The sequence below is a fragment of the Mustela putorius genome, unplaced genomic scaffold (genome assembly GCF_011764305.1).
Source record: "Mustela putorius furo isolate JIRA1106 unplaced genomic scaffold, ASM1176430v1.1 tig00001584_pilon_pilon_pilon, whole genome shotgun sequence".
Classification (NCBI taxonomy): domain Eukaryota; kingdom Metazoa; phylum Chordata; class Mammalia; order Carnivora; family Mustelidae; genus Mustela; species Mustela putorius.
Window position 1 is genome coordinate 347,085 of NW_025421806.1, and position 23,964 is coordinate 371,048.

Genomic DNA, 23,964 nt, shown 5'->3' on the forward strand with positions numbered 1-23,964 from the left:
AATGTGTCCACCAACCAGGAAGTTCTACAAGTTCTGGTGTCCAGGGTTTTTATTGAAATTTCGTTATGTAGGCATGACTGAATTGGCTGAACTCAATCTCCAGTGCCCCTCAAAGCCCCGACTCTTCAGTGACATGGTTGGTTTTTCTTGTGACCATCCTCCAGATGATCCTAAGTCATCCCATCTCTTAGCATAAACTCAGGTGTGACTATCCAAGGGGCTCATAAATAACAAAAATATTCCTATTACATGGGAAATTAAAAGATTTAAAATCTCCCTTTCAGAAATCAGAGACAAAGACCAGTCAAATTCTTTATTATACAACAGAAAGGAAGAAATTTTTGGATATATATATAAAAAAAAATGAAGGCTTCAGGAGGCCATAAACAAGACAGCAAGAGCCTCACATACATATCACAGAACCATCATGGATCCCTCCCCCTTACTGTCACTCTTCCACTCAATCTCTGCCATCCAGCCTCACAGTCTCACAAACACTGCACACAAGCAGGACTCCTGCAACCCACACACTTGCTGCTTGCAAAGAGTCTATCCATCTGTCCATCTCCCTCCATCTTTTGTGGCCACCTGCACAGCACCACTCCTCTTCTCAGCATACTGCTTTCTTGGTCTCCCCTGGGAAGGGGAAGGGGTAAAATGGTAAGATGAGGGGCAGAGGAGGGATCAGGGAGTCTGTGGAGGACACTGTGAGTTCAGGTCCGAGTGAGTCTGTGAACCTGAGAGTGTACACGTGCCAAATGGGTGTGCCCTTGTGATTGCGTTCTTGTGTACTGTCGGGTGTACCCGACATTCATGTGCACATTCATGTGCCATGTATACACAGACTTGTGTGGTGTGGGTGTGCCTGTGACCCAGGTGTGCACCTGTGTGATTCAGATGTGCCTGTGCCCCTGCTATTCCTTAATGTGTCAACAGTTGGATGGGTCCTGGGGCCTCTGGCTGCCCTTCTCTGTAGAGGGTCTATCTCCTTTAGCCTGGGCTTCCAGAGGAAGAGGAGGCTAGTGCACGTGGGCGGAAAAGAAAGGAACACTAAAGCTATGGTGCAGCAGATAGGCATCCTGAATTCTAGTCAGTGCTGTGGTCTTTCCATGTAAAAGTCCCTCAAACCCTAGCCCTTACACCCACACCCCAGCTCTGAGTGATGCTAACAACTCCGAGGACACTGTCTCTTGGTGAACCAATACCCGATTTCCAGGAACATTTCTGGTGCCTTTTTGTTCCTATCTCCTTCTCAATGATGGCTGTAGGGTACTGCTGTCTTTGTGGGGGAGGCGGTGAAAATGAACTGGTCTCTTCCTCTTCCAATCACCTCCTCTGTCACCTGGGCCTCCACTCATCATTTTACTTCCCTTCTCCTTGGCAAGCTCCTCACCACAAGGAAGCCCCTGAACCAGGAGGGTCCCAGATGCGGTCCTCAGTTTCTGCCCCTCACACCAGGGCCTGCCAGGAAGCTGGGTTCCAGGACTCTTTTCCATTCCTTCTTATTCCAGGTTCACTGCACTGAGAAATCACCACCTTTATGCCCCTCCAGACCAGTCCTGGGTGGACTGCATCATCCGGAGACTGCAGAAGAACTCTGCAAAGGCAACCCCAACCCTCCCCAGCCCTGCCTCCTCCCTCACAGCCCCTGCTCAAGACCCAACCCCTGCCCCTGCCTCTCCTTCCTGCCCTTTCCTTCCTGCCCTCTCCTTCCTGCCCTAGGAGCACCACTGTAGTTAACCCATGGCAGCCCCAGAGGGAGCCCTGTGTCCAAGTGAAGGGATGTGACTCACTGCAGTCCTGGGGAACCAAGGATCAGAACCAGGCCTCCAGCAGCTCTACACCAGACCTGACCCAGCAGAGACAGGGCCTGGAGTGTCAATGGGAGTGTGAGTGTGAGTGTGAGCAGGAGTGAGTGTGGCAGGAGCGCAGCTTCTCCTCTACACTCAAGACAGCAATGCTTCCAGTAAAACCCAACCGGTACCCACGGACCTGTCTACAATCTTGTTTGTGGCCCAGGCAGGGGAAGAGAGGTATGAGAGGGAGAAAAAAGGTGGGATGGGGGAAAAGAGTAGTGTACCCATTTGCCACACTAAAGCCTGAATGACTCTGGTCACTCCCCTACAGTCTAGCCAGAAGGGTCTCTTCCTCCCTCCCCAGATGATCCTAAGTCATCCCATCTCTTAGCATAAACTCAGGTGTGACTATCCAAGGGGCTCATAAAAAAAAAAAAAAAGACATTCCTATTACATGGGAAATTCAAAGAGACAGCTATTCCCAACCTCCCATGCTTGGTTAATTGCGCTCTCTAGGTTCTACTGCAACACGCTCTATTGCCTCCAACCACTGTGCTATATGTTTCCTGTAATAATCTGGCTGCTCTACTGCTGTATACCCATTCCTAGCATGATATATTTGCAGACCGAATGACTGACTGTAGGAACAAAAAAATCAGAGGAAGATAAATTTCAGCTCAGAGAGGAAGGGCTGTGACCTCCTGGCCATCAAGTGACTTGGACAAAGCCACTCACACATCAAGTACTTCTGTAGTCTGCTTCATCTAAGCTGAGACCTCTCTGGAGACCTATTCCTTCTCAGACCACAGCCAAACAAGTGGCAGGGCAGAGGGCAGAGCAAGACGAGAGAAGACTAGGAAAACAGCACTGGATAGAGTCCCAAAGCTCTCATTTTGCTGCCTGGGGCTGAGGTCTCCAGGGAGGGAGTTCCGCAATCTGACACTATCCCTGACAAAAGACAATCCCACACTCCTTCTGCAACCTAGGTAATAGGGCCCGACTCGGTCCCTTTAGTGACAGAAGGACCCTGGCTCCACCTCCCGCGTGACACTTTAACTCCTCCTCCTCTGAAGAAACCCTCAGACTTCGCCCCTTCCGGGTAATAGGCAAACCCCACCCCTGGAGCGCGACGGAGTCCCTATGACGTAACGGTAACGGTCTGTTTCCGGGGTGGAGCCAGGGAGGGCGGGAGTTTAGGCTGCGCCGACCCCTCAGCCCCCCTCCAGGTGATGCCAGCCCCCGAAATCCTCACCTAGGGCCCCAAATATCCTAGGTCCATGACCGAAAAATCTTTCGTCCTGACCCCCTGGATGCCCCAGGCCCCCGCGATGATCGACCTCCTAATTCCTTAACGTCTGATGCCTCCCAATTCTTCAGTCCCACCCTGTCCCAATGTGGCAATTGAGGCTTCCCGGGGGCACCTGCCTCAGATTATCTGAGAACAGGTCAGACTGGTCCCGAGAATGACAGAAGGGGACCTGGGGTTGGAGTATCCTTGATCCAATCATGCCGCTCCCCAGGAGACGTTCGGAGCCCAGGACATGTCGGGATTGAGGAGATACGAGGTGGCGCTGGAGGCGGAGGAGGAGTGAGTGGAGGCGGGTTCTGCGGAGGAGGAACCTAGCCGCTCCGGGGTTGGGGGAGGGCGCGAGTTCTCCGCGGGCGGGAGGCGTGGGGCCCATCAGGGGGCGTGGGCTGCGGAGCGGACCGCCTCCAAAGGGCGGGGCCTTCCAAGGGAGGGGCGAGGCGTCTGAACGGCGGAGTCCGTGGGGTCAGCCCCGCCCCGCCCCGCCCGGCCCGGCCTTCTCTCTGCAGGATCTACTGGGGTTGCTTCTACTTTTTTCCCTGGCTGCGCATGTGGCGGAGGGACAGGAGGTGAGGGGGCTGCGACACCGCGGACCCGCCCGGGGCATACGAGGCTCAGCCTCAGGAGGACGGATGGGGGGAATCCGGGAGTCCCCTCCCTGCCTCATGCCACTGTCGGGTTGCCCCACAGCTCGGCGCATCCCCGGGAGCAGAAGCTGGAGCCTCTGCGAGGCCTGATGAGCTGTCTGTCAAGCGGCCTGGGCCCTGCCCCCCAGCGCTCGGGTCGCGGCCTCCCCCGCCGCACCCCCACCGCCACTGCCCAGCCAGCCGGTGCATTAAAGATTTAAACCGAAGCCACCGTGCTGCCCTCCTGACTGCCGCCGCTGCCGCCATTCGGGCTGGGAGCCCCTCTACACGCCTGCTTTTTGTTACTGACAGGGCTTCCCTCCCTGATAGGGTGCCCTTCCATATCTTGGCCCCGGTTACTACTAAGGATCCCTTCTCAGGGTCACTGCCCTGCGCCACCTAACCCCCACACACACATCCACACACACACACACTTCACTTAAGTAGCCTATATGCTGGGAACTAAGTAACCCTGTCCCTGTCTTCCTCCCAGGCTATCCCCACATTGATGTGTTCCACCTTCCTTCTAGACAGGACTTGGCCAGGTGTCTGGAGAATCTTCTTCTGAGAGTGAATCTAAACTACTGTAAGCCCAGAGTTGTAGGAAGTGGGCTGTGAGAGGAGAAGATTCCTAGACGCCGACTCCCTCAGCCTGCCACAGGGGAGTGACTTGGGATGGTTGGAGATCTTTCCTACAATTAATACGGCAACTTCTGGCTCCCCCAGTGTTTCCCAGGTTAAAGATACTTGGCATCAGCTTACCTAGCAGTTCTTGCTCTATCCCTAAGAGAACCCAAAGGCCACAGCTCCCTGCCACCCCTGTCTTGTCACCTAGTTGACCTGAGACTCTCTAGCTCCTGAAGTGCTGAGGGTGAGGGACTCCTAGTGGGCCTGCTTTCAGTTAGGGAGGAGACCCAGCACCAGAAAAGGTACAGGGAAGATTAAGAAAAGAGACGGCCCAATTTATGGGGCAAAGCTAACTTTCAGCCTGGGGCTCCCCCCCTCACAGCAGACTGTGGCTAGGGAGAAGACTTGGCCCTATCTTTGGAAGAGCCAAAGGGGAGAGATGGGTGCATACCTGGAAGAATTTATTTCTTGTCTTCCCAGGTATCTGGATCGATTGGTCCAGGAAAGACCACAAAGTATGTGGCAGACAACCAGCTGATGGAGATCTGGGATAAGTAAATGGCCTCCCAAGAGCTGCACCCAAGCTCTGGGGCACAAGTCCAGACTGGAGGGTGGGAGAGACTCCAAGGCCTCTAGGTACTAGCAGTTCAAGATGAGTGACCTCTGGGTTGTGGCCACCTTCAAGAATGGACCCAGGTTCCTGAGCCATTTCTTCAGAACTTCTACATCAGGAACCCTGTCAGAAGTGGAGTGCCCTGTCCAGCCCTGGGCCAACACCTCACCAGGACACTGTCAGAATTCCTGAGTATCCATAAGACAAACTCCAGGAAAGGGCCTTCAGGCCTTACCCTGGACAGGAAGGAGGAGAAGCTCGAGCTGGTCAGCATGGCACGGGGACTAGTTCTTACTCTTGGAACAGATGGTTCCTCCCACTTGTTTCAGCAGCCCTGCAGCAGCAAGATGCCCAGGATAGGTTTGCGTCCCTATCCCGGGAGAAGGCCTGCCCCTTAGAGGAGAGTTGGCCACAGAGCAGAAGGCTGCAGAAGGCACCCTTACAACAACCAGATAAGGTCTGGATTACTAGGTTATGACTCAGTTTATGTTTCAAAAAGAAAGCAGGACTTGAGGATTGAAATCCCCAGACCAGGAGTGGGAAATTCAAGGTGCCAGAGGCATTAAACTTAGCAGCTTGTCCCCACCACAGGCAGTCCCTGGCTTCCTGGAAAGGACAAGAGGAGGAGGAGGACTTTTGCTTTAGGGGGTAAGGGGAAGAAGGGAGTGGAGGCTGGAAATGCAATTAGGAGACAAGAGACAGGAAGGAGAGGAGAAGTTAGGGTTTTAGCAAGATGATGGGATGCAGGGATGCAAAATGTATAAGGTTTGGGGGGGGTGAATTACTGGATCTGGGTGGGCAGCAGGGAGAGGCTGGAATTTGAATAGAACAAAAGAGAAGTAATTGAGCTCTTGAGTCTGATGTCTCAATAAGCCAGGACTGAGTCTGGAACCCCCAGGACCCTGCTGGTAAGAGGCTGCTATTTCTGGGACAAGACCAGGCAAAAATAGGATGGTAAGATTTCTTGGGTCTTTTTCTTGTTTGACAGCAGCAATCTGGCACCAAAGAACTTTATCTTCTCTTCTCTTTCCGCCTTATCCACCCCATCCATCTGCCCTGTCTCATCTCCCTGGGTAAAGCAGCCCTCACCTTAGCATCCCAAAGGTACCCCAGTAGCACCCAGCTCCTCACTCTGGATGTGACTGTCCCAGCCAAGACTCATCCTCAGCCAGCAGAGCTTGCTTTAAGGATCCATACCCATCAATTTTTCCTGATAAGACAGGCAGGCTAGGGCAGGAAGGAGAGAGGGGAAGATGAAGGCAAGTTGGTGCTGGCCTGCCATCTGCTCCCACCCCACCCACAATCCCTATGAGAATTTGTGTGTGATTGAATGATTGTGAAGACACAACTATGTGGGAGTGGGACTTTGAGTACAACTGGGGCTATGTGAGTCTGTCTCTGGACATAAGGTTGACTGAATGATTGAGGTGTGACTATGACTGTGGGTTTGTGAGTGTGAATGTCCATCCCTGAACATGTGGATACTTAGGTGCCCTTATTCAGTCACTGTACCATCAGTCTTCACATCAGCCACTACCCCTCTCTCCAGCTTCTCTGTCCAGGGCTTAGAAGCCAAGCGAAATGGCAGCCCTGGAAGAGGAAGGGGTCTGTGGCAATTAGGGCCCAGGAATGTCACAGGATGAGCAATACATCTTCATCTGCCTCTGACTCACCTGGTGCCCCAGGTAAAAGGCACCAGATAAAAGGTAGGGGAGAAGGAGGAGGAGAGAGAGAAGTACCCAGGCTGAGCAGCATGAAGGGGCCCTCATCCACAAGCAGCGTCCTGCTGCTGCTGCTGCTGTTGCTGCTGCTGAGCCCAGACCCTGGAGCAGGTGAGCGCTTGGGGGGTCTAGAAGGGCATTTCCTCAGAATGCCTCTGGAACGGGATGGAGGGAAAGGGACCAAGGAAGTCCATCCTCCAGGTGTCTGATGGAAGGGTTTTGGGTCAGGAGCCCTCTGAACATATGGCCCCATTGTCCCCTAGCACTGCCACTGCCAACCAGCATTACCTGCTGTACTCAGCTCTACCGCCAGCCACTCTCGAACAAGCTACTGAGGAGGGTCATCCGGGTGGAAGTGCAGGAAGCTGATGGGGACTGTCACCTCCAGGCCTTTGTGTGAGCTCTGACCCTCTCCCTTATACAGAACCCTGACCTCAGTCCCATCCCCTGATGCTGATGCCAACCCCAACCCCAACTGCTAATTCTGATGCTGACTTGGGTTTTCATCTAGCCTTTGCCCTAACCCCTGGACTCTAACCTCATCGCCAAGCTATGACTATGGCTTTGCACCTTTCCTTTCCTAGGCTTCACCTGTCTCGACGCAGTGTCTGCATCCACCCTCAGAACCGCAGCCTGGCTCGGTGGTTCGAGCGCCAAGGGAGGAGGCTCCAGGGGACTCTGCCTAACCTGAATTTGGGGCTGATAGGGAAAATGGGCCAGGGGCCCCAGGAGCTGGAACAATAAAGCAGCACTGGATAACAGTCTCTGACTGTGGTTTCCAAATTCTGTGCATTCTCCTGTGGGCCCCGAATCTGAATCTGGGAGACGTGTTAATAAACAAGAACCTCCTCGTTCTCTTTATTCACATCTTCACAAACCCCTCCAGGGGCAAAGCCAAGTGCCAAGGAGCCACAGATATTCCCCAGGCACCTACATGCATACATTGAGAGAAAACATGTTCCCTACCTCACATACACATGGGCACACATGGACACGAACACACATCTACACACATTCCTCAGGTGGACCTCCAGCTCTGAGATGAAATGAGAGGTCCAGGCACCTTTCAGCTGGCAAGTCTGGAACAAAGTCTGACAGAACTGGGTTCCAAACAGAATCTCCAGCTGAGACCACTCCCCGCCCTCCTGCCTCCGTGGGGATCTACTATCCTGCCTGGATTCTATCCATCCACACGAGCAAGACAGAGTTATAGGTGGAATCAGCTGAAGCCCTCCTGGGTCATCTACAGGTTTGGGGCTCCTAGAAGAAGCAGGAGGCAAATCAAGGAAGATAAAAGGACTAGATTTTGGCCCAGACACCCTGAAAATGAGGGAGGGGAAGAAGGTCTGAGCCCAACACCAAGAATGAGTAGGGGAACCCAGCTCTGAACCCCAACACCCTGAAGATGAAGTGTTCCTAGTTCTGGACCCAGATACATTGAGAATAAGGGAGGGGACCCCGCTCTGATCTAAGACACCCCAGAATCAAGATAGATATCCAGCTCTTAGCTTAACACCCTGAAAATGAGGGGGGGCCCAATTGAAGAACCCAAATACCATGTGAGGGAAGGAAGAGACCCAACTCTGAGCCCAAGGACTCAAGAATGAAAGGTCTATCCCTGAGCTCAGACTTTGTATGAATGAGGTGGCCCAACTCTGACAAGAGCATCCGGCTATTAATCCAGACACTCAAAATGAGGGTACAAACCTCTGAGTCCAAACCTAGATGACCTACTCACCTGGAATCTTGTCTACTGGAATCACTGGAGCCAAGAACCCAGGCTTTTGGGGTCCATCCTTCCCATCTGGTCTCAGTCTCAGCCTGGAGCACAAAAAGGTAGTGGGCATCTTTGTCTCCTCCAAAACAGTGTATAAATACAGGGTCAGGAGAGAAATCAGTGCCAATAATGAAGTGGGGGTTGGAGGGAGAAGGAGGGAGTTGTTCCAGAATCAGAGTTTCCCTGGGAAATCATGAAGGGTGGGAACAGGTGTGGTCTGTTATCACAGAACATCTGTGTGGGATCCAAATTTGAGGGGACTACTGGCAGTTACTTACCAGAGCCCCAGTGCCAGGGCCCCAGCTGCCAGTCCCAGGAAAGAGAAGATTCCCAAAGATGCCAACACTGCTACCTGCTCCAGGGGGTCTCTGTGGTCTGAGGGGGGAGGGTCACAGGCCACAGTCACAGCGAGGCTGCCTGACCAAACCCTTTCCCATACTATACAACCTTTGTTCACCTGCCCAAGCTTACCAAGTGGCCGTGGGTCCGGCAGGAGGGAGGGCCTGGGGGGAGCGGGGCTGTCTGCCTGAGGCTCTTTCTCCAGGGGCTTCTGTAGCTGTCCCTCAGCTGGCATCTCCTTCAGCAAAGGCCCTGAAGGGAGGCGAGACTTGAAGAGAACTCTCCACACGGGGTGGCTGTGGAAGACAGGGTCTGCGAGGGGAGGCCAGGGCCTGGCTTGGACATGGGGGGAGCCCAGGAGGTGGAAGCCGAAAGGGTAGAGCCAGCTTCTGGGGACCTAACAGAGGTGGAGGCTGAGGGGCAGGGCTTAAACTGGGGCAGGGCTGAGGAGAGCCAAGGCTGAAGACTGGGACCTCAATTGCCACTGGCAGGGCATGTGCGTGCAGCCCACTTGCACACCAATCCAGCCGACAGATGCTGCAGGACGGGCTTGGTGCCCGTGCCCTGGGCTGTCTCTCACCGGTGCTCGGAGTTCCCCAGGCCTCAGGACTCCAAGCACTCCATGTGCCAGCGTCCAGAAAGTCCCGGGCACTGACTCGTACAGCGTGGGGCAGCCCAGCCACGGCATCCGTGATCACTTCCTCCAATCCAGCTGGTTCCACCTGGGAATGAAGATGGCTCCTTGGCCAGTTATCTAGGTTGTTAATGCCAAGCCTATCTCCCCCCAGCCTTAGTTAGCAAAGAGCACCCCTTCCTCCCAGTTCCATCCCTGTCAGACTGCAGGAGCTGTCTGGGCCTCATGTGGGGTGGCTGGTGGCGTCAGGTGTACACCAAGTGTGTGGAAGATGAAAGTGCATAGTGGTTACACAGGCAGCCTGCTTGGGTTCAAATCCTTGCTGTAGCACTTACTGAGTGACCTTGGGCCACTCTGTGCCTTGGTTTCTTCATTTGTAAAATAGTGGAGAATATACCCAAATAAGACAATGCATACTAAATGTGTAGTATGCCCTGGTGGGCAGGCAGCACCCAATAAATACTGGGCATTATCTGAAGCCGCTGCTCCCCAGACTTGCTGCCAGCCAATCTTTAATATCTTCAGAGGTGGAAATTCACTACTGTCCTCATCTGGATATATGAATGTTTGTATGAGAATGTGCCTCTGGGTGAAAGGCACTCCTTTTTCTAGAAAAGTCATTTGCAAAAAGCCACTCCTGTCCTCCCACAGATGGGCTGGCATCAGAGTTACAGCCCCAACAAGGCAGAGTGGGCCTTTCGCACCCAGCAGCAACCCCAGCACCTGGCACAAAGGATCACCCAGAGACAGTACTCTACTGGGGGAGGTGACAGGGCTCTGGTGACCTGCCAGTACGCTATGTAGAATAGCCAGGCACATGAAGTCTGGGGCACATTCCAGGCCTCACCGTGGACCAGGCTGGATGCTGCGCTGGACGGTACTGCAGTCGGAACTTGAGCAGAAAGTGGGGCTGGCGGGGCCAAGAGTCAGGGTACGTCCAGCTGGCATGCAGACGGCGGGGATAGCCAGGAACCGACTCTACCCGAAGCCCCTGGGGTGGGTCAGGGCGCACTGAGGGTAGTGGAGACACAAAGTCAGGACGGGACAAAGGCATATACCCACCAAGGGAAGGTGGGTATGTGCCTAAAGGTACCTGAAGGAGGCATTTCCAAGGGGTCTGGGGAAATCTTGAGCTTGATCATCCTCTGGGCTCAGGACCTGTCTGTTATCCCTGTTATAAAATGAGCTGGGGCGCCTGGGTGGCTCAGCCAGTTGGGCGTCCTCCTCTTAGTTTCGGCTCGGGTCAGGATCTCAGGATTATGGGATTGGGCCCACATCAGGCTCCATGCTCAGCGTGGGGTCTGCTTGTCTCTCTCTAGCTCTTAACTAGAGGTTTAGTTCCCTCTCCCACATACAGATCAAAAGAAAGAGAGGCCAGCAAGGGCTTACACTGGGCAGGGAGGACACAAGGCATGGTTGCCTTTAGCACAGGGCCTGGAACCAGAGGCAGTCTGGGGCTAGGCACCCGGGAAGGACTTGTGCACTAGAAGCCAGGAGGGGCTAGGGGTAGCAACCTCTAGAGGCTGAGGTAACCCTGCCTCCTGGGCTGATCTCTTCGGCTTCTTAGTCTCCACGGTAGCTACCTGTGTGCTAAAATGGGGTCTCCATCAGGAGGGAACTGTTTGGGAGCTCTGGTAGGTGGAGGTTTGGTGTTGGGGTCTCTGTGCCCTGAAGTCCATCTGGGGTCTCTGAGGTGCAGCGGGAATGGGTACTCACAGATGCTCTGCAAGCTCACATCCAGCAGGCGTGTGCTGGCCCCCAGTGGGTTCACCTCAGTCACATTTATTCGGTACTGGCTCCAGAACTCTGCCCCATGGACTACACAGCGGGCAGCCCCTGGAGGATCCTGTGGGCACGGCCAGGGCCCTGTGGATGGATTCATCCTAGGAGGGACAATGTGGTTGTGGGATTTGGAAATGCTCATTAGGGGATCCAGCTGGAGTCCCCAGCCTCTCCTTTATGTCCTACCTCATGCCATCAGCTCCTGGTACGGTCTTCTTCCTGGCAGGAGGGGACCATCTGAGGTCAGGAAGGAAAAGAGGATCCTCCCTCCCTCTGAGGCCTTCTGCCTCCCACACACACCCAAATGTATAGGCTTACACACCCAATCATGCACACACCTGTAGGAGGTGAGGTAGCGGGTGGGTAAACCGCTGACCTGACTGGGACTCCAAGTGCAAGAGAAGTTCTCATAGTCAGCTGCTTGGCAGGAGACAACAGGGCGGGCTGGGGGGTCTAGAGGCAGAAGGTGCAACTGGAGTCTGAGAAGTCCCCAGGTCCTTCCCCTCCGAGAGGGCCTACTCAGGGCCTGGATGCCCTCAGCAGCCCCTTGCCTCATCGCGGCCACCCAATACTCCCTCCCCAACTCACAGCCCAGCTGTAGGGTCACAATTCCCCCAAGTGCACCATCCAGGGTCCGGCAGATGTAGGTGCCTTCGTCGGTGCTGTCTGCCCGGGCCAAGACCAGTTCATGCCCTAGCCCAGAGTCAGGTCCCTGGAGCAGTCTCGTCTCCCCGTCCCGAAACCAGGACACCGGGGCCCTGGGGGTGAGATGAGGTGATGATAGAGGGAAGATTTAAAGTGTTAACCCAAGCCACAGCTCTCCATTGGCTTCTCACTGCGCTTGCAATAAAACCCTTTTAGGTCCTTTAAATCCAGGCGTTTACAAAGCCCCTGGTGATCTAGCCCTTGCCTTCCTTTCCTTCTTCAGCTCCTCCCTCTCGCCCCCTCACCCACTACACTTCAGTCACATAGGTCTTCTTTCTGTTCAAGAGTATTGAACTCATTCACACCTCAGGGCATTTGCACTAGCTATTCCCTCAGTCAGGAATGCCTAACACGTGCATGGCTGCCTATTTCTTGACCTTCAGAAATTAGCTTCAATGTCACCTCCTCAGAGAAGCCTTCCCTTATTACCAATAAAAAGTAATCAATCAGAGTCCCCTGGGTTGCTCAGTGGGTTAAGCCTCTGCCTTCAGCTCCAGTCATGATCTTGGGGTCCTGGGATCGAGCCCCGCATCGGGCTCTCTGCTCGGCAGGGAGCCTACTTCCCCCTCTCTCTCTGCCTGCCTCTCTGCCTACTTGTGATCTCTCTCTCTGTCAAATAAATAATAAAATCTTTAAAAAAAGAAGAAGTAGTAACCAATCGGTTATCCTCTTCCAGAAGAAGAAGAAGAAGAAGTAACCAATTGGTTATCCTCTTCCACGTCACTTTCTTCTGATTTTCTGCCCTGCAGGTACCACTCCCTAGCAAGATTTATATTTGCTTATTATCTGTCTGGCCTACCAGAATCTAACCTCTACACAGGCAGGCATCTTGCCAGGCATGTGCGCTGCTAGATCCCAGAGCCTAGAACAGACCAGGGACTGAGCAGGTGCTCAATACATGTTGGTTCAAATTTTCCATTAAATAAGGATGGTCTGAGTGTTAGCATAGCTAAAGAGATGAGGATTAAAGACACAGAGCAAAGATGGGAGGGGCATGAGGACTGGAGAGAGTCAAGAAAGGGTCATGACTGTCAGCCCGTGGGCAGGGGTGGGGGACTTACCCAGCAGTCACTCCAGGGCAACACAGTGTCATGGACCTGCCAGCCTGCCCATACTGGACCCCTGTGGAGGGCATTTCTGAGGAAAGGCTCTTTCTGTCCCTCTCTCCCATCCCAGCCCCCTCTTAGTGAGCACGACAGGGTAAACAGCAGACTTTTAAGGCTGGGTGGGGTCACGGGCTCAAAGCATCATGTTATAATCTAGAGACAGAGGTCAGAAGACAGGGCAGAGAAAGAATGTTGCCTGGTTGGATGTCAGGGGTTGGGGGTCACAGACTAGGCAAGGAAAGGGTTCACACGGAGGATGGCAAGTCGTAAGTCAGAGTTGGAGGCATACAGCAGGATTCTTCTCACCTGTGGGGCCCCAGGCCTCGGGACAGGGGGAGGCAGTGGACACCAAGGCTACAGCCAAGGCAAGCAGGACCCTGCTCAACCCTGAGCAGCTGCTGCTCATCTGTGGAGAGAGAGGCAGGGTCAGCAATCCCCCATGCCCAGATGTGAGGCTAAAGCCTGCCTCCTCCTCTTCTAAACTGGGAACTTCTAGAAGAAAACTGGTCCCAAATGGGATCAGGGTATCAGAAAACAGCAAGAGATCTGATCTGATCTAAGGTCCCCCTTTCCACCATACACCCATATACATACATGCAAACAAACAACACACACACACACACACACACACACACCCTCCATCTCAGTCCTGGGCCTAAGGCCCAGAACAAAAGCCAGAGGCGACAGACTGTGCCAGCAGTACCCCCCCCCACACACCACCCTTGGCGCCCACCCCTGGCACCAAGTGCTGGCACCAGTTCAGTCACTCCCATTAACTCCTCCAACCCAGCTGTTGGGAATTCCAGTGTCTACCCTGACCTGGCCCAGGGCGACTCACTGCCTCTGGTTAACCTAAGACAGCCTTCATCAAACTTGGGTGGGGGTGCTGTCGTGGTGGGTCTGAGCCCACGCTGTTTTCCTACCACGAGGCCTAGCCCTGCTCTGGCTGCCAGGCCTCTTCTCTCCTGAGCCCAGCTCCCTGGGCCACTCATCTAGGCCTGACTCTGGAATCTTGTTGGTCCCGAGCCTGTGAGGCTGGATGGGGCTGGGGTGCAGGCTGAGGCTGCAGAGTTAAGCAGATCCAGATGCCTTGGCTGCTGCCAGAGGCTGGAGGTGGGCAAGGAGCCAGGAGATGGAGACAGGGTGTCGGGGAGCGGAGAGAAGGCTGAGAGGAGTGAGAAGCCTGCAGGGAAGGGGTCTGGGGTGGAGGCTACAGGACCAAAAGATGCTCCGACATCAAAACCAGAAGGCGGTGGGGTTCAGGGACGCAAGGGCTGGGCTAGGGCAGCGGGAACTAGAAAAGCAAAGGAGGTGTATGATAACCACTGCCCGTGGGAGTGCTGGGAGAGAGGGATTTTGGAGCAGGATGAGAAAGGCAGTGGGGAAGTGGCCATGGGCACAGGAGGAGCACATAGGGAGAGGGCCCAAGCAAGCAAGGGCTCCAAAAGAGGAAGAGCACTGAGCTCTCTCAAGCAGAGCGAACAAGGGCCTCCACATGTCTGTGTATCGGTCTGAATGTGTCTAGTGGCTCACACTCCCCCACCCCACCCCCCCAGCCACATTCACCCTGATTAGCCCCGCCCTACCTCGGTGATCCCAGTAGCTGACTGTCCATGGCCTCCAGGACTTCCTCGCACCAGCTACAGCACCCGGCTCAGCTCCACTCAGTTCTGGGACCCCAGAATCATCCCCTCCTTCCCTTTCCCTCCTCCGCCCCTCTGGGCCCTAGAGCTCAGCCGCCCTGAGCGAGGCCCCCACCTCCCTCATTCCTCCTCCCTCCTCCCCTTTTGCCCCCCCTCCCACCCGAGGCCCTGGGAAGGGAAGAGGCCTCCCCCCCAGTCTGGAAAGGAAGCCACAGGCACAGCCAGGGCCAGCAAGAGGAAAAGGAGGGCTGCTATGTCCCTGTCAGGGAGAGATTCCCTAGGTTTTCACCCAGCCACATTCATGCATGGACTCAACTAAGCACAGTCCACAAAAAGACACTCCCTTGAACACACAGGGGCATAACCAAATGAAAAATCAGACACAGACTCCTGCCCCCACTCTTTTCACTCCCTAGCAAATATTTCCTTGGGGCATAGCTAGCTGTTTTTTGAGGGGAAGGGAGGCCCCAGGTTGGGAGGTATAAAGAAAACCCAGAGTCCAGTCCCTCTGCCCCTGGACGTTCCAGCCATTTCTCACCTCCCCCTCCACTCTTTGGGCCCCAGCACCAGGAAATGCCTTTGGTCCCTTGGTGCCAGATACACAAGACCCACACTTACCCTCAGACACACACTCTCAGATATAGCCACTCACAGTCACATGAACACACTCAGACACCTCCACTCAGACTCATACCCATACCCTCACACACAGACACATAGACACTTAGCACTCTGCCCCTGGGATAGGGATGCAGCACTCCCTAAAAGCAAATCCTCATGATGGTTTCAGCCCCTCTTTCAGGGAGCTCTTAGCATGGCAGATCCCACATCTCATCACCGCTCAGGCCCCCATGTACCCAAAGAGACAAAGGTGAGCAAGGGAGCTAGGCACAGGGGTACAGAGAGAGAGAGAGAGAGACAGAGATGCAGAGGATGTGAGAGGCAGATACACAAGAGATACCTGGGCAGACAAAACTGTGAGGAGGAGACACAGATGACTGACAGCTCCAGAAAGACAATAGTAAGAAGAGAAAAAGAAATAAAAGGAAACTGAGACAGGGAAACAGAAAATAAGCAGTAGACCAATGAGAGGGATTCCAGGGCACAGAAAGGAAGGGAAGATAAGTGTGCTGGCGTGGGTCTGTCTTTGCTGGGCGTTAAGCAGAAAGGGCAGTCCCACTGACTAATGAAGTTGGTCCCCAAGATACAACACAGCTCCACTCTCACGCAGTCTAAAACAGCACACAGGACACACACATAATACACGGTCTGACACAGGACACACACATACTACAAGTCTCCCTCTCACTCTGCTACTGCTCAAGTCACATACTGCACACATAAACCCAGCCACCCACTCTCACATAGTCTTAAACCCCACAGAGACCTTCCCCAAACCCATTCCCTATGCTGTGACAGGCCCTCTCACACACCAACACACAACCCAGTCTCTCACCAAAAACTGCACATGGACAGAACACATAATCCCACACTCGCACAGCCGCATGCACACTCGACCACACGCGCACTGACACACGCAGTCATGTAACTGACAGCTGCACCAAGCGGTACAGGTCCACACGCTGACATCGTCACACACAGCCTAAGAGTCACACGCACACACTGACAGTCCGTCAGCCGGTCCAGGCCCTTCAGATCGTTCACTACCCTGCCCCGCCCTCTCCTGGCAGGCCTTCCCCGGGGACTCCCGCCGCCGCCACCACTCCCCCCGCTCCCCCAAGGCCTCACCTTCTGCGGCCTCCGCCGCCTGCGCCCTCCACCCTCGCCCTCTGCCCCGGCCTCTGCTCCCTCCCGCCCTGGGGCCCCAGCAGAGGGGGCGGCTCCGCCCAGGCACCAATGGAAGGACAGGGGTGAAAAGGGAGGGGGTCTGGGCCCATTGGAGCCTCCAACTGCCAATCACCTCCACCCCACCTCTGCCGGACACTTCCTGTCCCGTCCGGGACTGAGGAGACTGCTGGGGGACAGAGTGTGGAGCTGGATTCCTGGGTCCTCGTCTACAGCACTGCCCTGCTGGGACAGCAGGACTGGAAGTTTTCAGGCCCCTCCTCCTTCCAGCAGTCCAAAAACAAAGCCACAAGTTCAGTGGCTGGGGATCCATTGGGCAGGTGACTGGAGAAGCTGAAGGTGCCCCAGACTCCAGATAAGGACTTTTGTGGGGCAATGGTTCTCAAACTTTGCTGGACCTTTTGGTTTTAAAACTGGCAAGCCACACTCCAAACCAATTAAATCCGAATCTTTGGAAGCTGGCCTTGGCATCGGTGTTGAAAACTCCCAAATGATTCCAAAATGCAGCCAAGTCAAGGGTGTAGGATCAGGTGTTTGTAGGTGTAGGACTTAAGAAACCAGCCACCCCCCTTCAGGGTTCACATCTACTCCCCAGTTCACTGCGGCCTCAAGGGAGATGTGTATCATGTCTGTCTGAGCTCCCTCCAGACGCTCTTCTAAGTCCCAGGTCCTACCCCTGCAGGGTCTGAAGATAAAAAAAGAAACAAAAACCCCCGGAATAGAAGGCAGGCAGCCAAGGTACTCCTGGGCCAAGTCATCACTGCCTAGCCTTGGCATGAGAGCCCCTCCCGAACTGTTACCTTGAGAAAAGAATTAAGATGAAAAGCCTCAGGCCATCCTTGCATTGCTCACAGGCCCTATCCTCCCCTGAAGTTTGGAGGGCACTAGGTGACATCAAGTCTCCTGGGTCGCATGCCCTATTATTGCCACACACTCTCATAATCTTACCAAGGGAACAGGTGCAGAGAGGAGGGAGCAGACTCAAGGGTCCCTTCTTCCCAGGCTGGGGCTCCTAACTCTCACATGCCCTTTCCTGCCAAAACTGTTTTCTTGCTTTCCTTCCCTGCAATGATGGGGGCCCATGGGCAATACAAGTGGCCAAAGCCTGCCCATATATGCTGCACGTGAAAGTCTAGACAAGTCAAGGACACAAAGCCACGTGCACGTTCCCTACCCACCCCTTTAGCCCCTGTGGGCTGGAGCAGAGCCAAGCTGCAGCCACTCACAAAGCCAGGGTTCTGGCCAGCAGCCCAGTGTCTGGCCACTGACCACTGGGACCAGGATCCTGTTCACCAGCTCCACACCAAAGCCTCAGGCCTAGGCCTAATGAGCTGACATATCATCCTAGGGGTGGTGGTGAAGGGCTCTGGGCTTCCCAAAGCCTTAGCCACAGACAAGAACTCAGGATTTTAAACATTTCTTGAAACTATGATGCCTTTGTTACTCCAGAAATACGATCATCTATAGGCCAGATATAACACTGAGTCTTCATTTGGGTTGAGATTTGGGGCGGAAATTTTGTACTCTAAGTTTTTGAGTATCAGCAGGCAAAAGAAGTTGTGGCTGGTGTTGTGCCATCAGCCTTTAACCCAGATCCCTGAGGATTATAGTTCATACTCTTCTGTCATTAGAATATGTGATTCAAGTTTGAGAAACACAGTTTACTTTTATTGATCCCACATCTTCCCAACCCCAGTCCCTGGTTCCCTCAAGCAGAAGGCCCTGTGGTCAGTGTGGTCAGGCGATGGTTGCTGTCTCCCTATCCTTCTGCCCCAGGCGGTAATGAACCTCAGGAAGTGTCCTTAGTCTCTCCGCAGCCTGGAAGGGAACAGGGGACAATCAGGGAGTATACGGGCTGCCCAGAATGGTGGTATGGAGTCATATGAGCGGAACAGTAGTAACGACTGCCTAGGAGACACTGAGGGGAAGGCTTGTAGGACCAGGAGGCTGGTGGTAAGGACTGCCAGAATAACCAGAGGTAGAGATGAGCAGCTTGAGTCCTTAGGAATGCCTAGGTTATGAGGTTTTCAGGGTCATGATTTTTAGACTCCCTTGGAGAAATGGAAGAGAAAAGGATCCCAAGAATCCAGGGTGCTCTGAAACCTGACCTGCTCGGGAGTGAGGTCCCTCTGGGCCTGGGCAAGCATTTCATAGCCAACCATGAATTTCCGGATGGTGGCAGAGCGCAGAAGTGGAGGGTAGTAATGAGCATGCAGCTGCCAGTGATCCCAGTTGGCTCCAGCATCTGATCCCATGGGAGCCCCTAACAGGAAGAAGAGAAAACTGGAGAGCCCATTTTTAATTCTTCCACCTAGCCTCTACCCCCAAACCAGGTTGGATACCTAAAAACTACATCTCCCAGCATTCCTTGCCAGTAAGTAGACCAGGCATTGGAAAAGACTGGGAAACATAGTTTCACCAAGTTTGTTGTTCCACTTTCAGTCCCAGTATCCCTGCTCAGGACACACCCCACAAAAAGTATTTCAAAGCCTGCTGGGAGCTACAGTCCACTAATCTTGGCCTCAGGACCTCAAAAATGACACTGGGGATAGGTATGGATGCTCAAAGTCTTACCATGCCAGCCCATGGAGTAGGGAAAGGACGTCTCAAAAAGGTTGTCATACTTGGTCAAGAGCTTCTTCATGATAGAGGCTAGATCTGGAATCAGAGCCTGACTCTCAGCTGGGGCCAAGATGTTGGCCCTACCAGAGCCATCCCCATCCTGTACGTGGCCCCTGGGTCAGTTGGGAGACTCACCATCACGCTCAGCAGGGGTCAGCTCAGGCAGGCGCCGCACATGCCTACGGGGCAGCAGCAGTGTCTGGTAGGGCCACACTGCCCAAAAGGGGACCAGTACCAACCAGTGCTCACTGGTTAAGACCAAACGTTCCTGGGCAGACCAAGTGGACATGAAGTCATCAAAGTGGGGGAGAGGTGAGACGGGGAAGGGGTTGTCAACAAATAGGAGAAGAAAAAATGTACTCAGAATCTGATAGCTTCTCGTCACCTCCACCACTACCATCCTATGTAAGCCACCATCCTCTTTCTTTTAGATTACTGCTATAGCTTCCCATCAAGTATCCTGCTATTTCCCTTCTACCCTTCTCCTTCACAGACCTTTCTCTTCTATGGTGAGATTAGGGGTTCCTTGGGAAAACAGGGTCTGGGTATTTCCCACCTTTCTGAGCAGCTCCTGGTGGCCATATTCCATTAGCAGGGGCTCTCCACGTTGACTCTGATAGGCCCGCTGAGTTCGCTCCTCACGCTGGGCAATATCCGGCAGAAAACTACTGGCCCACACCTGTCAAGGGGCAGGAGGAGTGAAGAGCTGGCAGATCCTTCACCCCCAAGCCTCCTCATTACTTAGTCTGTCCCTCCAGTTCCCTTCCCCACAATACTGCCTTGGACTCAGCCCAGAAATCCACTGGAGCCCCTGACACACTTACCTGGCAGTGGGGATGGGGGTTGGAACAACCCATCATAGCTCCTTTGTTTTCAAAGATCTATCAGGTAGAGGTAGGGAGCTTTAGTAGCCAGAGAGACACCGAATCAGCCTCTCCTGACCACACCTTTTGAGAACAGGAATACCGCTTCCCAGCACCAAAGCTGTGTCACCCCCTCCCTGCCCATCCATCCAAGGGAGGAGGCAACCTCACAGACCTGCACCCAAGGATACCGGGCTCCCAGCTCCTCTGTCACTGAGGCCCATGCATCAATGACAGTGCGGATCTCAGGCACCGACATGAGTGGTAGTGTTACATCCGACCAGGGGTGGAAGCACATGACCTTACTAGGTAGTGTGGGAGAAGAAATGAGAGAGATACAGGGCTTAGCTATTGCTAGGCGCAGAATCCAAGCCCTGGGTTGAAGAGAGGAAATCCATAGTTACCAAACTCCTCGAGCAGCCTCTGCTTGGAAAAGGGGATGATCACTGGGTCCTGAGGTAAAAGGTTGTAGTCTGACAACAGAAGTTCCCCAAGAGGTCCAGCCCCCCCCCCCAACAGCAGCTACAGCCAGATTACCTGGATTGGGGGCATCAGGCTGCAGCGCTGGGAAGTCGTTGTCAAACACAAAGGTACCGTCATAGTAGGGATTCACCTACTGACAAGGTTTTGATAGAAGCATTTGCTGCTCCCTACCTACCAGTCACGTGGGCTTCAGGGCTGGACAGACTACAAGGGGGTGTGGAAGATGGGCTGTGGGGTCAAAGACTTGGTGGGACCTAACACAGAAGGTCGTCTACTCCCTTGTGGGTGAGGGGCAGCTCTAAGAGGGAGCTACTACTCGTGTTCCGGTTGCAGAAGGAGGTTCTAAAGGCTTACCTCTCCATTGGCCCGTGTGGCCCCGGGACACAGAGGGTTGTGGGGGTCATGGCGGGGAACTGTCGTCAGGAGAGGCGGCTCTACTTGCCCCTGCCAGGGCCGCTTCATGCGGTGAGCTGACACCAGTACCCACTCATCTTGAAGCGGGTTGTAGCGGATATGCTGATGTTCTGGGGACAGAGAGACAAGATCAGTCGGCAAAACTCTCTGACCCTCTCTGCCCTGGGTCTCACCCACCAGCAGGCCCAACCTCAGAAGCACCCTCTCAGCCCTGTCCGGCTCAGGAGCCAATGGCCGGGGCTTGAGCTTTCCCAGCTTCCATTAGCCTGGGACCACAAGTCAGTCGCGCCAGCTTGGCGGGGTGGGCGCGCCGACCTGGGGGGGAAAGGACGATAACTTTCTAAGCAAAGGGAGGGCTCGGCTCCGCGTTCCAGCGAGTCCCAGACGCCCTGCAGTTACCGCTAGCCCGGAAGGTGGTGGCGACGGCGTCTGCTTCTGACGCCTGCTGGCGCTGCTCAGGAATTGATCCGCCGCGCGACATTAGACCACTTGTGTGGGTGGGGATCGTCTGGAACGGTACAGAGCCGACTCTCACTCACCTCCGGGTTTGCCCCGCCCCACCCGGGTGACTGGCCAGTAGCCAGCACGTGACTGCCAAAGGGCCCGCCCGCGCACCCGCCCAATCGCGAGCCGAATTCAGGAAAGCCTAGCACTTTGGAGGGGCGGCTTCGGTCATCCCAATACCTCTTGCGCCAAGTCACTACCTTAGAAGACTCTCTGTAAAAGCCACGTATTGCAGATCCCTCAGCTCCATGACATTTACAAGATTTCTTTGCTGCATGAGGTGGTGCATTCGGTCATTCATTTAGCAAATATTTACTGAATATTTGTGTGTCAGGCCCCTAGCCTAGACTCCATGTGGGGCAAAGGGATGCCCCTGCACCAGTCAGGCATGGTCTCTGCTCTCCCGCAGCTTACAGTCTAGGGCCAAGTAGGGGTATAACCCTGGATCCATAGCTACCTTACTTACTTGCTCAATAGCTTTAGTGGAGGAGAAGCAAAATAGTATGGGGTTGAGGGTGGGAGTGATCTGCTTTAGCTGAACCCTGGCCTCCAGTTAGTACCTGGAGGAGTCCATAGCTCTCCAAAATCACAGCCCGCCCCCTCCAGGCAGGAGAAACAGGTTTGGAAAAAAAGGCTAAGTAACCATACTCTCTCACACACGCTCCTGCTGAAAGCACAAGAGGTAAGGAGTCTAAGAGGGCTATAAGAAATCTGGAAGTGGGGCGCCTGGGTGGCCCAGTGGTTTAAAGCCTCGGACTTCCCACGGGTCATGGTCCTGGGGTCCTGAGATACAGCCGCCCATGGGACTCTGCTCAGCGGGGAGCCTGCTTCCCCCTCTTTCTCTGCCTGCCTCTCTGCCTACTTGTGATTTCTGTCAATAAATGTAAAAAAAAAAAAAAGAAAGAAAGAAAAGAAAAAGAAAGAAAGAAACCTGGAAGTAAATGGGGCACCAGAGTGGCTTAGTCCGCTAGGCTCTGCCTTTGGCTCAGGTCCTGATCCCAGGGTTTGGGGATCAAGCCCTGCATTGGGCTTCCTGCTCCTTCTCGCTCCCCTTGCTTGTGCTCTCTGTCAAATAGTAAATAAAATCTTTTTTTTTAAAGAGAGAAAGAAAAGAAAGCACACCTTCTTATTTAAAAAAAACCAAAAGAGGGACGCCTGGGTGGCTCAGTTGGTTAAGCCACTGTCTTCAGCTCAGGTCATAATCCCACAGTCCTGGGATGGAGTCCCACATCAGGCTCCTTGCTTAGCAGGGAGCCTGCTTCTCTCTCTCTCTCTCTCTCTGCCTGGCACTCTGCCAGCTTGTGCGTGTGCTCGCACTCTCTCTCTCTCTTTCACAAATAAATAAATAAATAAAATCTTTAAAAATATAAAATAAATTTTTTAAAAAAAAGAAGAAGAAGAAGAAAAGAAAAATCATGAAAGTGTAAAGAGGACCCCATGGCCAGTAGCTCCAACTACCACCTAGGTGGGATCAGGGGTGCTTCCTTTACACTAAGTTAAAATCCAAATTAATTCCTCCCATGACACTTTCAAAAAGACATCTAAATATTGTTTCAACCTCCTCCGTATTCCACAGTGAAGGACAGAAGCCTAAGGTCAGCTAAAGGATTAGTGGCCTAGCTAAGATTTGAACCAGGTTTCCAGGCTCTTCTCACTGCTCTAAAATGCCTCTGAGATTTCAGTGAGACTCAAGACAGAAACCTAGTGAGCTAGGAACCCTACAGTAGCAGGGAGGCCCCTTCCCCCAACCCAGGCCAGGCCAACCGGTGTTTTGCAGCTCAGATGCAAAAACTGGGTCTTTGGTCATTGACCTAATCTCTGCCCTAGGTCCTCAGACTGGAATCTAAAGAGGCTATTAGGTAGGGGGCAGGGAACTGAGAAATGAGGCTTTTACATATACCACTGGCTTTTCATTCTTTGGAGTAGGGGTGAGGGGAGCTGAGATAGAAGATTTGTTTTCCTCCTCTCTCAGCCATCTTTGTTGTTGGGAGTGACTGGATTTTGTAGGCAGCCCCATTTTCCCAAGAATACCAGTTCTTTGGTGCCACTTCTTGGATTGCGATGATGTAGTTTTGAATGTAGGTGAGGTCCAGAGCCCATGGCCAAGAAGGAATTTTAAGACGTCTTTGGTGCAAAAAAGTGATTTTATTAAAGCAAAGGGACAGGACCTTGGACAGAGAGAGGGGCTGCACCAGAGTTGTGAGGAGTGGTTGATTATATACTTGGGAGTTTCGGGTAAGGAAAAAGGGATTTTCTTTTTGTTTTTGTTTTTGTTTTTTCCAAGATGTTATTTATTTATTCATTTGACAGAGAGAGACACAGTGAGAGAGGGAACACAAGCAGGGGGAGTGGCAGAGGGAGAAGCAGGGCTCCTGCTTCCTGGGTCTCAACCTCAGGACCCTGGGATTATGAACTGGGCCAAAGGCAGACACTTAATGATTGAGCCACCCAGGTGCGGGGGGAAAAGAGAGATTTTTAAGAAACTTTCCTGTGGTAAAGAGGACCTTCTAGAGATTGGAGGCCCTGTCCTCTAGTAAAGCATTAACCTGAAGACAGTTGGGAACTTCCTTTTGGAAGTTGGGTTATTGATAAGAATT

At 53.5% G+C, this 23,964-nt stretch overlaps 4 protein-coding genes across 10 annotated transcripts; 2 read left to right on the forward strand and 2 right to left on the reverse strand.

Moving 5' to 3' along the window:
* Positions 1-299: 299 nt before the first annotated feature.
* Positions 300-16,521, reverse strand: IL11RA (interleukin 11 receptor subunit alpha). Of its 3 annotated transcripts, none has more exons than XM_004747456.3 (13): positions 16,425-16,521; positions 13,339-13,438; positions 12,988-13,048; positions 11,810-11,979; positions 11,560-11,674; positions 11,408-11,440; positions 11,156-11,322; positions 10,287-10,450; positions 9,386-9,527; positions 8,938-9,057; positions 8,745-8,841; positions 8,428-8,510; positions 300-636 (listed from the first exon to the last, which is right to left on the reverse strand). In XM_004747456.3, exons 2-13 carry the CDS (start codon positions 13,436-13,438, stop codon positions 611-613), a joined length of 1,278 nt encoding a protein of 425 aa, XP_004747513.1. In that variant the 5' UTR covers positions 16,425-16,521; the 3' UTR covers positions 300-610. The 3 variants fall into 3 exon arrangements, with proteins under 3 accessions (XP_004747513.1, XP_004747512.1, XP_044943818.1); XM_004747455.3 differs by lacking the exon at positions 16,425-16,521 and adding an exon at positions 14,619-14,708; XM_045087883.1 differs by lacking the exons at positions 300-636; positions 8,428-8,510; positions 16,425-16,521 and adding an exon at positions 14,619-14,708 and having other exon boundaries at positions 8,741-8,841.
* LOC123394158 lies at positions 2,818-3,955 on the forward strand. 3 transcript variants are annotated; one of them, XM_045087886.1, is made up of 4 exons: positions 2,818-2,947; positions 3,317-3,384; positions 3,612-3,671; positions 3,793-3,955. In XM_045087886.1, exons 2-4 carry the CDS (start codon positions 3,338-3,340, stop codon positions 3,947-3,949), a joined length of 264 nt encoding a protein of 87 aa, XP_044943821.1. In that variant the 5' UTR covers positions 2,818-2,947; positions 3,317-3,337; the 3' UTR covers positions 3,950-3,955. The 3 variants fall into 3 exon arrangements, with proteins under 3 accessions (XP_044943821.1, XP_044943820.1, XP_044943822.1); XM_045087885.1 differs by lacking the exon at positions 2,818-2,947 and adding an exon at positions 2,960-3,022; XM_045087887.1 differs by lacking the exon at positions 2,818-2,947 and adding an exon at positions 3,029-3,241.
* Positions 3,341-7,450, forward strand: CCL27 (C-C motif chemokine ligand 27). 2 transcript variants are annotated; one of them, XM_013053710.2, is made up of 5 exons: positions 3,341-3,384; positions 3,612-3,671; positions 4,259-6,800; positions 6,953-7,085; positions 7,274-7,450. In XM_013053710.2, the coding sequence occupies exons 3-5, from the start codon at positions 6,608-6,610 to the stop codon at positions 7,431-7,433; spliced, it is 486 nt and encodes a 161-aa protein (XP_012909164.1). In that variant the 5' UTR covers positions 3,341-3,384; positions 3,612-3,671; positions 4,259-6,607; the 3' UTR covers positions 7,434-7,450. The 2 variants fall into 2 exon arrangements, with proteins under 2 accessions (XP_012909164.1, XP_012909163.1); XM_013053709.2 differs by lacking the exons at positions 3,341-3,384; positions 3,612-3,671 and having other exon boundaries at positions 3,998-4,464; positions 4,836-6,800.
* Positions 16,522-18,127: 1,606 nt separating the features above from the next.
* Positions 18,128-21,419, reverse strand: GALT (galactose-1-phosphate uridylyltransferase). 2 transcript variants are annotated; one of them, XM_004747448.3, is made up of 11 exons: positions 21,263-21,419; positions 20,804-20,973; positions 20,504-20,579; positions 20,371-20,419; positions 20,142-20,271; positions 19,928-19,984; positions 19,660-19,782; positions 19,239-19,371; positions 19,056-19,139; positions 18,590-18,744; positions 18,128-18,299 (listed from the first exon to the last, which is right to left on the reverse strand). In XM_004747448.3, exons 1-11 carry the CDS (start codon positions 21,342-21,344, stop codon positions 18,219-18,221), a joined length of 1,140 nt encoding a protein of 379 aa, XP_004747505.1. In that variant the 5' UTR covers positions 21,345-21,419; the 3' UTR covers positions 18,128-18,218. The 2 variants fall into 2 exon arrangements, with proteins under 2 accessions (XP_004747505.1, XP_004747506.1); XM_004747449.2 differs by having other exon boundaries at positions 21,179-21,348.
* Between the last annotated feature and the right edge of the window lie 2,545 nt (positions 21,420-23,964).